General features: G+C 37.0%; 1 protein-coding gene across 1 annotated transcript in view; it reads left to right on the top strand.

Annotated features, from left to right (window-relative positions):
- The window catches only part of CAHbeta (carbonic anhydrase beta), a 28,169-nt gene extending 16,546 nt beyond the window's left edge, over positions 1-11,623 (top strand). The window contains exon 5 of the mRNA XM_083130096.1: positions 2,945-11,623. Within this exon, the coding sequence (XP_082986222.1) occupies positions 2,945-3,154 (210 nt within the window). The 3' untranslated portion in view covers positions 3,155-11,623. The remainder of the gene's footprint in view (positions 1-2,944) is intronic.
- The last annotated feature ends 1,506 nt before the right edge of the window (positions 11,624-13,129 follow it).

Below are 13,129 nucleotides of genomic sequence, written 5' to 3'. Positions count from 1 at the left end.
TTGATTGAAAAACTAGTGATTTATATTAACCAAACACCTGTGTGATGCAGAGATAGGAAATTTGTATTTGAAAGAAGAAATGACTTGGCGAAGATTTGTTTGTCCTAAAGTTGAGTCCTTGAAGAAATGATCCTGAAACTTGTGAATGTATGCCCTTCTCCATCTCTAAGAAGACTACAAAGAGGTACGGGAAAAGAATGACTATTTTCAGAGTCACACAGTAGTTTACATCAACAGCTATTAGCGTCTGTAATTTAGTGCACTAATTTTTTCATTTCATCATTTCACTATTTGCATTTTCTAAGGTGGTGGTGCTTAGCATACTAACACAGTAATAGTAAAGTAAAATCCACATGGTTTGGGATGCATGTTTACTGGTCATTCCATAAAGAACATTTTTATTGCCTTTTTTCTTCAGTTATAAAATTCTGGCTCTCCTGGACCTGAGACCTGTCTTACAGCCTTTCTTTTTAATGTAGCTTACTCTAAGTTAGCAGGCTTAATAATCAAAAAGTAAGTTCCATTAAGCTTCTTAGAAAAGTGACATGTATATTTGTCGCAATATTTATTATGGGGAGAATCCTTACACCATAAACTGTTTCTCCATGTAGTCATAACCATTGTTGAGGCAAGTGTCTTTTGTGATCTCATGTCGAAGAAATCTACATGTGGACAAAAATCAGGTGGCAGATTTCTTCACCTAATATGTCTGCAGAATTCTTTCTATAATGTTCTACAGATAATTCTTTTCTAGGTATTCTGTTTGTTGTGTAGATTGCACTCACTATCATCAAAAAAATTGTAGTGGAAAAGAAGCTTCCTACACAATAATATTGGGTTGATGCATAAGTCTGTTGTGTTTTTTCCACTGTGGCGATAGTTTTTATTTGCTATTCTTTTAGATGAACAGAAGACAGAAAATAATCTGTAATATTTTCTCCATTGTCTCTCACTGTCTGCAAACACTGGAGCAGTTTTCAATTCTGTGCCTGAAGAATTCAGCTGATTTGAAGTTAAAGAAGTAGTGAAGCCAAGTTTGAAGTGCATTTATGTTATCCAAGGAGTTTCCTTGAATATTATTGGGTAGAGAGCAGAAAATGTGCAAATCTCAGGATGCAAGGTCAGGGGAGATGTGGAATATCCTCCCAACCAAGCTCTTAGATAGCAGGGTATGTCATGTTAGCAGACTTGGGCATGCATTATTTCGTTGAAGCAGCACTTGATGCAGTCTTCTTGGTCATTTTTTTTTAAAATTGTGACTGCAAGGCATCTGAATTGTTGTTAAATAAATGTCAGTGGTGCTGGTAACATTCCTGGGAAACAATTTGCAGTATACTATATACTATTCTGTGTCCCACCAGATGCCTAACAATATCTTATGTGGATGGCCACTAGCTTTCGTACAGGAAGTTGCTTTTTTGTTAGGACAGCCATCTCTTTTTTTTATGATAACAAAGGCACCATTTCTCATCACATGTAACAATTCTGGACAGGAAAGATCGATGTTGTTCACAAGCTAAGCAATGACGAGCAAGCTAAGAAGCTCAAATGGCCAGTTGCTGATTTCTGTTGTTTTCACTTGAAGTGTGTTGTGTGCAGTATTCATACATCCAGTTGTTGAAACTTGCTCATGAAATACAAATGTCGCATGATGGTTGACCGGTCACACTTCATCACATTTGCCAATTCTCGCTTTGACTGACATTGCCCTCTTTGAAATGGCAAAACCATTTTCTTGCCGTACTTTTCCTGATGGCATTCTCCCCATAACATAAAATAACCCGTAGCCCAACAGCCTCTGAGAGCCAGGCCCTTACCTACTGATTTTCGGCTTGAGGTGGGAGATCATCGAACCAATTACGGGTGACGTGTGGTTAGCACGACAGACCCCCAGTCATTGTTGTAGGTTTCCGTGACCAGGTTATGCTACTTATACCCCACACACAGGCCGAAATCTCAGGAGAAAAGTTGATATGCTTCCCCCAGGAGATTTGAACCTGCACACATCCCGCACCTAGAGACATAAGCATGATGCCTTAGACTGTATGGCCCGGTGCACATTCTCCCCATACACGACACAAATGTTTCGAGCCACCTCTGCTGCTGTTTCTTCAATAGAAGAATATGTCGGAAATGTTAGTTTTTTCCACTTGACACTTCATGTTCTTTATTCAACGAATAGCACTAACTTCCTTCAAACCTGCAACATTCAAGTTGTATTTTCAAGCACAACAATGTTAAACACTAAACAAACTCCTAACACCTCATTGATGTCATACCAAAAGCAAACACTACAGCAGTCAGCTCACGAGAAGATCCCCAAACAAGGAGTGACAGGGTCCAGGGGTAAAGGGAAGGACCGGTCCATTTGCAGATTTTAGGGGTAGCAGGAAATCTTGTGCTGTGGTCTGTATCCTTTTGGAAGTTGATTTGTGCCAATTACACTGAGCATGAAATGTGTGTTTGTAGCAACAGGTTGCTGCTTTTTTTTTTCAGTGTCCAGAATAGTTTTGAACTGCTTATTTTGTACATGATTTTAGTCACTTCACTCCCTTTGGGGATCTTCTCCTGAGTAGTCAGCTGTACCATCTTAGGCATCAACTCAATAGTGTGACATGGTTTTCAACTCTCCCATGTTGTAGCTCTTGTTGCTAAAATTGTGCACTAGGTAGATAGTTTTAAACATTTAAAATACTTGAAGTAATTCTTGAAGCTTTCCTGGTGGAGAATGATGATCAAGTTCTCTTGGGATATCAGCCACGTGATTTCCGGATAGGCTTCCGAGCTTCCGAGAGCTAACATCACTCTCATCTTCAATCCCTGAAGCTCGGAAGCCTATCCGGAAATCACCTGGCTGATATCCCGAGAGAACTTCTTCATCATTTAAAATACTTGTTTTGTTGCACCAATCCACCTGCAGCTGACCAGACCTTGACTTTCACAGGTGAATTGCCTCCAGCAGATGCAGAACGTGGCCAGCTATGGATTCCTCAAGAAGAGGCTGGAGAGACATGAGCTCCACATCCATGCCCTGTGGTTTGACATCTATACAGGAGACATATATTACTTCAGTCGCCAACAGAAGAGGTTTGTTGAGGTTAACGAGGAGTCATACGAAAAATTACTCGACGAAATTTTAAAATATTACTACTAGTATGTGCCTTTTGAGATGACATTCTGTACTTATTAAGGTTAGGAAATTGTGCAGCACTATATTTTTGTATGGTTTGATATTTATATAGTCTATACTGTTGAAATGAAAGTTTTATGAAGAGTATATTTTAAATGTGTTATGCTGTTCATGTTCAGGGTGTTATGTAGTATGTATGGTAGTGAATAGTATGCAGAAGCTGATAAAAGATATAAAAGGTAAATATTCTTGCATAACTAAAATGTATATTTTGCTATTCAGAAACTGACTAACGTAAATAGCTCATGATGATTGTGCATTTAAAGACTACATAACTGATTTTTTTTTAAAAAAAAAGTGTTAGATTAGTTAGTGTTAGGCTATTCCTGCATAAATAAAATGTATTTTTTGCTATTCAGAAATTGAACAATGTACATAGCTCATAATGACTCTGCATTTAAAGATGTAATGTAACTGAATTTTTTAAAAAAACTAACACTTCATGCTGGGATGGTCATATTCAATCAACCTTATGACAGGTAACACCCTGGCTTTTTGACCCTGTCTCAGGGCCATCATTTGGAAAGGAATATGTTGGAGGGTTTGAAGAGGAAGATGCTGGTAACAAACTGTTGGAAGATGTCCCAAGTTCTTCCACAGTATGGATTATTCCACTAGATGTCCTTCAGTCATCTAGTGTATGCACATCATTTGTAATGAAGTTGGAAACCTTTTTTTAAATTTTATTTTAGCATATAATGTTGCTGCTAATATTATTCTTTAACATATAAACATCTCTCAGGTTTTTTTTTATTATTATGGTCCCCATCAGTGGTGCCAACTTGTGAAAACCATTGGGTGAACTAGACAGAGGTGATTTATTGTATAAATTTATGCAACACATTGCACATGTTATAAGCCCTTGTCCTCCCTTACTTTCACAATAATAATATGACCACTGACAGTGTAAATAATATAGAACACTGACAAGTATAAAATGAAGATGGAACAAATTATTAAAGTTGTGAGTATTATTAAACTGTTTGTTTTGTTAAATGCAGGGACTTCATTTCTAAAATATAATGACAATACAATCCCCACAGGCCCATATAAGTTGGCCACACTGGCCCGATACAGGGCTGAAAGCCAGTGTTTGAAATATTATCTGTGTTCATGCTCTTTTTGTGTTACCTGTGACAAGGTAGGTCGAATATGACGTACATAGCCCTTACCACTTAACATTCTTCTGAACCTTGGAAGTATCTCGGCAATCAATGGCTTTTTCGAAATGTGTTACTTTATTTTCTTCTTAAACAATTACGTTGTAATTCTGTGTGACTTTTGCAAAAAAATTACCGTAGAACAAGAGAAACATGGTAAGATCAACTTCCTGGACATCACTATCAACCGTGCACTTAACAAATTCACAATCACTGTCTACAGGAAACTGGATGCAGGCAACCAGTACATACACGCTCTCTCTAGTCATTCACCCAAACAAAAGGCTAATGTGTGGCTGAACTTTTATCAAAGAGCCTTCTCCTACTGTTGCAGAGAAGATGATCTACGAGAGGAGATAGCTACCATCACTGAAATAACCCTGAAACATGGCTACACAGAAGTACAACTTTCCACTTGGTGCAGTAAAGTGGAAATACAGGTCAGACACCCTACAGCCACAATCAACCTCTAGCGGCCATTATAAAAAGTTTGCCTTCCCTTACCATCCCGCCACATCCAAAGCCCTTCTCCCATATGGCATCAAAATAGTGCACAAACCCAATTCCAAAATAGTGATAAACTGAACAAACACAAACAGTACTTCCTCTCCCCCCTTGATAACCCAGGTGTATATGATGCAGAGTGCGAGTGCAAGGCACATCAGATCTGTCAATGAAAGAATCCAACAGCACCTAACAGATGCGAAAAAAGCCCAACCCACTACTGGTCTTGCTAAACACATGAAATACATAAAATTCAAAAGGTACAAGTCAAACACACTGGCCACACACTCGTAGACACCAAAATCAAGGAAATGCATGCCATAATGCACTTCCCGCATGAGCTAAACATCGATAGCAGACAGGCGCACCACACTTGGATTCCCCTACTACAACAGTTATCGCCTGGAAATAGCAGACGGTACTAACCCAGATGCACAGTTAACAACAGTGCACCTAACGGCAGCCGGAGAACTACAAACAAAAGACGCACGCCAAGCAACAGTACAGCAAGTTCCAACAAGGATGGTGGCAGTGGCCACTGAAATTAATAGAATGAAGAAGAGAAAACAGTTTCGTGGATAAAGTGAGTACTAGTTTCTCCATATTTATTGATTTTAGTGACTCACTAAGTGACATTATTTTTGGTGCGAGCCACAGGATTACCACAACATGGTAGTTGCCCAATACCTGTGTGCAATAGAGTTATGAGACTATCCTTTATGTTGAAAGTACACCACTGACTACTCTGAGGATGTGTAGTTAGGAAAAATAACTTCTTGCGGTTGTACAACATTTATCCATAAAACATAAACATAAAACCTAAAACCATATCACTTTAAACATTCACTGCAATACAATACCACTATACTTACTTGTGCAAACACAAAACAATAAGCTGCTTCTTTACCTTTAAAGCACTGTCTTTCACAAATTTTGCTTCATTTCACACAACTCAAACTATACTCTGTCTTTTCATCTACTGTTGTCCTGGTAAATGACTTCCACTTCCAGAACTGCGTTTAATCAACGTATAGTCAAAATTATAAATTTAATATCACAAACAAATAAAACATATACATATTAAAAATAAACAAGGCCTAGCAACTGTCACCATTCACAGAGGGCTTTTGATTGTTATTCTAATAAATTTTTATAGTCCAAATATTACAAAGTATATAACCAGTCAACAGCCTTCTGCAAATGGTGACAATGAGTCACCAAAATCAATAGGTAAATAAACTTAATTTTTTGCAAAATACACATGGAATTATACCTGAGTATGTTTGTTGAAGATGATGATTCAGCCATGTTTGTACTATGAATTTAAAGTGTTATTTTTAATAGTGAAAGGAAAGATTTGTTTAGAATATCACTTAGCGAGCATTCACTAGAATATTTGTGCTTCCTAGGAGGACTTCCAACAAGATCTAATTATTCCGAATTTATATCAGCATAGCTTTCCAAAGGGAAATAAAATTTCCTAACTGTTTGATGAGACAGGCAGGGCCAAGGTTCAGCACAACATGAAGCTAGAGAAGTTAGGGTAAATGTTAACTGTTTTCTTAAATTGAACCCAGCATGCAAATCATCATGTGCTCATGGCACAGTAAAAATAATGACAATAATGATGAAAGCCATGTGCTTGAACTGGTTAAAATTTATTTTCTGTGTTTTCACAATAATAAACATTTGTGAGAGAACCTTTAAGAACACATTCTCTTGCTTATTAGGTGGGTTGTAAATAAAGTAAATCATCAACACTGTCAGGAAAAGGTAATGACAACGTGCATGTGCTAAAAGGCAGTGAGCAATGTCAGTTTGGGCCCATGTTGATGTGTGGAGTGCCAAAAGTGGTCGGTACAGCGAGTGCTGTGATGTATGTATGACGTTGAACTAAACACCATTTTCTGTACTGCTCTAAAACATGTTTACAGAGGTAGAACATTGATTGTGGATCAAAATCCAGGTATGATCATGGCAAAAATGCACAAGAATGTGATCAAAACTTGTACGAAGCCTGAAGCAACAATAACTTGCCTTACCTGATGGTTGCACAATAGTGACAATATCGGGAACCCAGGATGATGCAATTTTCCTCATGTTGAGGTTGTTCTTACGGACGCATCACAACCTCCTAAAGAAATGCACTTACGCATTATGCAACCATCAGATATGGTTAGGTATTGTTGCTACAGGCTTCATGTAAGTCTTGCTGACATTGTTGTGCATTTTTAATGATCATATATGTTGGTATATCTGTACTCAACATTCCTTCTCCATCACATGCTTTAAAGTTATGCATTTAAAATGTGATAAAAGACCACATTCCAATTGATGAATCATGACAATAATTACCCATGAAATACATCTGTTGCATGTGAAGCAACAGAGAGAGAGAGGGGGGGGATCATTTATTCAGATTAGAAATCTCTCCCTTTTTTAGCTTTTTGTTTTTCAAAATACATCATCACCGAATTTTATGAAGATTCACTGTTGGAATTTTCACGAAGTTCCCAAACATGATGAGTTCTAATATATGAAGGGCCAGGGGGAAAAACGATGAATGTCGATTTTTCGCCCATTTTGAGATCGCAACGCCATCTGATAGTTCAGAAGCTGTACTATAACAATGAGAACGGCCTTGGTTGGGAAACGATGAGAAGTGCCTGAAAAACGCATTATTATTTTGGCATATATTAACGTACTTATGGAAAGAAATACTTTGTTTTTCATTTCCTGGCAAATCGTCTCGAATGAACATTCATCGTTTTTCCCCCTGGCCCTTCATATAGAATGAAGCATTGTCAAAAATTAATGATTTTAATTGTTGGCCTGTTATGCTAATATTCGCACTACATACAAGCATTTCCATAGAATATGTTACTGTATTGATCAGTTCTTGTCAAATATATGTTTGGTAGCTTCTTCAGGTATGCAGTAGGAATCTAAATGGTGTAACTGTTAACATTGTGAGCTTAGAGATTGCAGGGCGTGAGTTTAAATTCTGAATGAAAAGTAGCTAATTGTGTTTAATTGTTCATACACTCTATGAATAACAGCCATGTATGAAGTCTATCACCATACTTACAGAGCATTAAATAACTGAATGCATGTATAACTGAATGTACAAACCTGTAAATTGCAGAAACGAGAGAAATTTGGCCAATTTTAAACAACATATTAGGACATTAATCTATGAATACTGACACTGTGCCTCATCTACCTATTTGCCTCCTTCATAAAACGTAGCTGCAAAAAATGTTTATTTTAGTCTTTTTCTTATATTTTTCAATTATATAAATTTATAACATTACATTTTATGTATACTTATAAACAAATAGCATAACTGTATATTAATTCATGTAGGGCAAAAAGCTGTTTTTGTAGTTCGGAATCAATGTAAAAAAAAAAAATGTAAGCTTAATTGTAACCCTACTTTAATAATAATAAATAATAATAATAATGGACATGAAAGACGAGTAATGATGGTATATTATATTAAAACTGCCAAATATCGCATGAATGCATGTAAAGAGTAGTCACATTCTTGATCTCAGTACAAAGATTGATTGATTTAGTTTATTTTACTTCGTGTTTTGTGCCTCTTGGCTAATTTGCGAAGATGGGGATGAGTGATGAAATGATGAAATTGATGAATGTACATTCAAAAACAACCAAGCCCGAACGGGATTCGAACCTGGGACCCTTGGCATCCCAGCGCGATGTGCTAACGACTCGGCCACAGGGTCTGGTTCAGTACAAAGAGATTGTCATTGTCGTGTCATGTCATTTTGGTATTAGATATAGTAGCAAGCTGGAATCAAACCAAACTCAATTGTTTGTACACTCACCTCACTTAGTACTCCGGCAGTTTGTTTTCTTCTGAGTCATATTTGCAGAAGATACAATTAATGTATCAATATACGCTGTATAAAACACACCTTATTACTAACTTTGTTGCCTGTACAGCCCTCTGGGGCCCATGGTCTGCAAAACAACATATTAATTGGGTCAGTCCATCGACTCGCATCACTGCTATTTCTGGCTTACGATGCTGGAGCCTGCTAGCTCTTCTTTCAAAGTAGATTCCTGATTTTCCTCATGGTGCTGGGTAAACATTGAAAATTCAGGGACTCCCACCATGACTCGAACCTGGGACCATTTGCATCAAAGGCAGGAGTGCTAACCATTTGGCCACATGGGAGCCCAAGTTGTAATCTGCCATTGCTATTGGTGGTTTTCCTTTCTGTGCATTTAATAATGGATCTCGAGTGTTATTTTCCAAAAAGAAAAATTTAGTACTTGTAGTTTAAAGCTTAAAATACAAGTACCAGAGGAAACGTGATATCCTAGAACAAGATGGAAAATTGGCTTACCATGTTGTATGATGATGATTTTTAGGATAAAGATAAGAAAGGGAGAGAGATTGAATTTCACTCTTGTTGCCAACTTAATGTCTGCTTGGCTTTAGCTGATGGTGATATATTTATGAAATATTGTGTGACTGCAGAAAAATTTTGATGGGTCTCGGATAAGTTCAGAATTTTATTTTGTATTTGAATGAAGAACAAATGTATATTTTTATAGTTAAATAGTGATGGTCACCTTAGGTGCTTATGTTTTATATGTGCATATTTTTTGTTACTTAAATAAGGGTAGTCCCAAGAAAACCAATAAAAGCTTGCAAATGTCAAGGAAATCTCATTTTTACACATGTTCATCATTGTCATAGTCACTATTATTGATTGATTGATTTGCTTTATTTTACTTCTCACTTTTGGCAAATTTGCGAAGGTGGGGATGAGGGATGAAACGATGAAATTGATGAATGAACACTCGCAAACATCCATGCCCAGGCCAGGATTCGAACCCAGGACCCCTGGCATTGTAGCACGATGTGCTAACCATTCTGCCATGGGGGCTGGCTCACAGTCACTATATTAGTATGTTTTATGCAGGACTGCAACGTTAGCGTTTGCTTTCAAATATTGAAATAAATTCAAAATACATAGGGTAGGATTCTCTGTTACCGGGTGTATTATTACATGAATTACATTGATATTTTGGGGTTCCAGATATACAGTACATTTATGTATAAAAGTTCCTACAGTGCCCTTGTTACTTACTAGTGTCTGAAATGTATAGTTATTTTATTTTAAAATGATTAAAATTTACAGTTATTCCATTTTACATGTACATTAATCGTAAGCAGAATGAGAGATTAAAGAAACCAAAAAGTAAAATAGCTTCATCCTAGGCCTTGTAAATTATTCAAAATACTTGATATTGGCTTAATCAGTTTGTTTTTATGGGACAGGTCTCCTCAGTAGTTTAGTAGTTAATGTTGTTGCTTTGTAATTCCTGGTGGATATCGATTACACAGTTGTTTGGATCCACTTTAGCCCTCCATTAGGCACGCGTGGTACCAGTGTCCCCCATTGATATTCATTGTGAGATTGCAACACTGTGAGATATACTGCACACGAGTGCTTTGTGTAGCCGAATGCTCTTTCTTTTGTGTTTGTTCCAAACTCAGCTTTGTTGTTCCGTTGCACTTCTAAGCCACGTAATATTATGTTGTTACCGTCAGTTGCATGCTTTGGATACAGTTGTCACCCAAATACATAACATGAAAAATACCAAAGCATGGAAAGACAGAGCACACAGCAGATTCAGATGTTATACTGAATGTGAGGGCATGTGTTAAAAGTGAACATGACAGTAACCATGTAACCGAAAGTGAACATGACACTGCTTTGGTTGTTACATGCAGGTGTCAGCTGTACCCCAAGCATGCAATTGACATAAACTTTATAATATTACGTCATGTAGAAAGTGCGGCAGAAAATTGCAGCTGATCTTAGAAGAAAGACAATGAAAGAACGTTTAGCATGCATGCGCAGTATAATTCACGTTGTATTTCATATCTTAAAGATAGTTGAAGGGTTGGGGGATAGGTGTATCCCATGTGGCTAAGTATGTTATATTACAGAAAATGGCATGGTTAACACAGGTTTAAACTCTAGGTACAGTACTGTTTAGCCTACCTGAGCAACTTTTCCAAACTCTCTTGAGAGAGAGAGAGAGAGAGTTTTTTTGCCCTTAATGTCCTTTGCACATTGTGAAAGTGTGTGTGTGCCACATGGCAACACCCTGACTGGGTGTCACAATTTGAGTATGCATAATTTATATCCATATCATTGAAATTGTTATCATGCAAAAATAATATAGATCAGTATAGTGTCCATTTTGAAATGTCAGTGCTAAGAACCAACATGAGTTTCTGGGAAACCTTGAATGGTCAGCAAATTTGTTCACAGTTGTTTTGTAGCCACCCTGTACTTTTATTAAGAGGATACAGGATACCACTGGCTTCCTATCCACATAACTAAGGAAAAGCTAACTTGGTAAATCTAGCTAAAAAAACTACTGATGAGATATGTTCTCATTATTGTTGTTAAATTTTTACTTTTTGTAAAGGTAATGTGAAGTTTATATGTTGTTTCGTATATATATTATATATATGGAAAGGTTGGTCTACAAGTAGTAAACCAGATAACATGGGAGAATATGCACTGTTTTAATGCATTGCAGATCAAGCTACTCAAAGTGAAACTGATTTTTGTTTAAGATTATAGAAGTGCTGGACACTACTTACAATCATGTCTGTAACCAAAGCAGTGTACTGTATATTATTTCACTTACGTATTTGTTGGGAACATTATGTAAAGAAGTGGCGAATGTGACGTTTGTGTAATTGCAACAATAATAAGACAAAAGTAAACATATATTTGTTTTATTTTCTCTGTTTGTTCCTTGCTTTTGTTCTCGTATACACAATTTTATAGACTTGTTTCTAGGGGATATGCAGACTGAAAATTTTTGGTTGGAATGGAATGTTTTTTAGTGTAAATATTTGGGATATTTGGAAAACAATGTTTCCAATATGGCCTACTTCTCACATTTCAAATTTCACCATTTTTCATTTTTTACATGTCAGTTATAAGTCCAAGTATTAATTCTTAGTTGCTCAATTATGATGAAGAGTGACAGTTTCGCACCAGGTGTGTATTTATTTCAATGTCGTTGGAATGGGCACTGCTACTAAAAGAAAAAAAATCCCATATTACAAGTGGAAGCGTTTTTTTCTAAGTTAATTATTAAGCTACGTACGATGTTTCAAAAATATGATGAATAAGAATTTTCAGAATCCCATGCATTCCTTATGGAGTATAAAAAATGCAACAACTGCAAGTTAGGGCTCACAAAATGGAAGTTTCGAAATTTCCGAAAATGGGGGGGGAGGGCTGAGAGACAAAGGAAGAATATGAAACTGAGAAAACAGGAAAATCAATTTTAAAAAATGGGGAGTAACAAGAAAGGTGTTCTAAAGTTGAGAAAATGAGAAGATAGGAAGAACGCATATTGAACAGAAAAGAGGAGAATAAATAAAAAGGTACTTTTTCCTTGTTCCAAGAGGGGAACTTCGTCGTCTTGTAATCAAGGGGTTCCGGGTTCGATACCCGGTGGAAGCACACGGTGGTTCGGATCCCATTTTAAACTGTAGGACCTGTCCCGATTAGCCTATCTGTGCATAAATGTGACAAAAAGCAAAGAGGAGGAAGTGACCCTCTTGATCCTCCATGCGTATGCCCACTGTTTCTTATGTATACAGGAGGGATATCCTAAAATGACCCAAACAAGTCGTAGCAAGAACTTATTATTCAGTATTTATTGCTGTTAATTATTTCAATGCTCAATAAGCATTTTGAATGCAATTATGAACATGAAAACGGAGCGAAATAATTATTTTGCCCCGTTTAGTTCACGAAAATGATGTCGGAATGGGGTTCTGACCCCTGTAACCCCTCAGTCAGTGCGTCTATGATGTAGCTTGTCGCAGTGGCGGCGTCAAGTTTGGCGAAATGGCGTAGTGGTTAAGGCAGGTGCTTGTGGTAATGAGGGTCTTACGTTCGATCCTCACTTGAGGCAACTTTATTTTCAAAACATTTTTTAATGTCCCGTCGCATTTCTATAATTAATTAGAACATATTGGTAAATTAAATAAAAGAAAATATAACTGATTTACCATTCTTATGAATTCGATTATATTTCTTTAAAACTATCCTCTTAGCAACGGCTTAAAAAATTGTCTGGTTGTAATATCAACAAGTCGAGAACATTTATTATGTGGATGTTTAATTACGAATTTACCGACATGCGTGACAGAGAGGTTAGCACAGTGTGCTACGATGCTATGGATTCCAGGTTCGAA

Source organism: Lepisma saccharinum, chromosome 10 (assembly GCF_977018435.1).
Source record: "Lepisma saccharinum chromosome 10, izLepSacc3.1, whole genome shotgun sequence".
NCBI classification, from domain to species: domain Eukaryota; kingdom Metazoa; phylum Arthropoda; class Insecta; order Zygentoma; family Lepismatidae; genus Lepisma; species Lepisma saccharinum.
The sequence above is the reverse complement of the archived record's forward strand: the minus strand, read 5'-3'. Positions and strand labels throughout refer to the sequence as shown.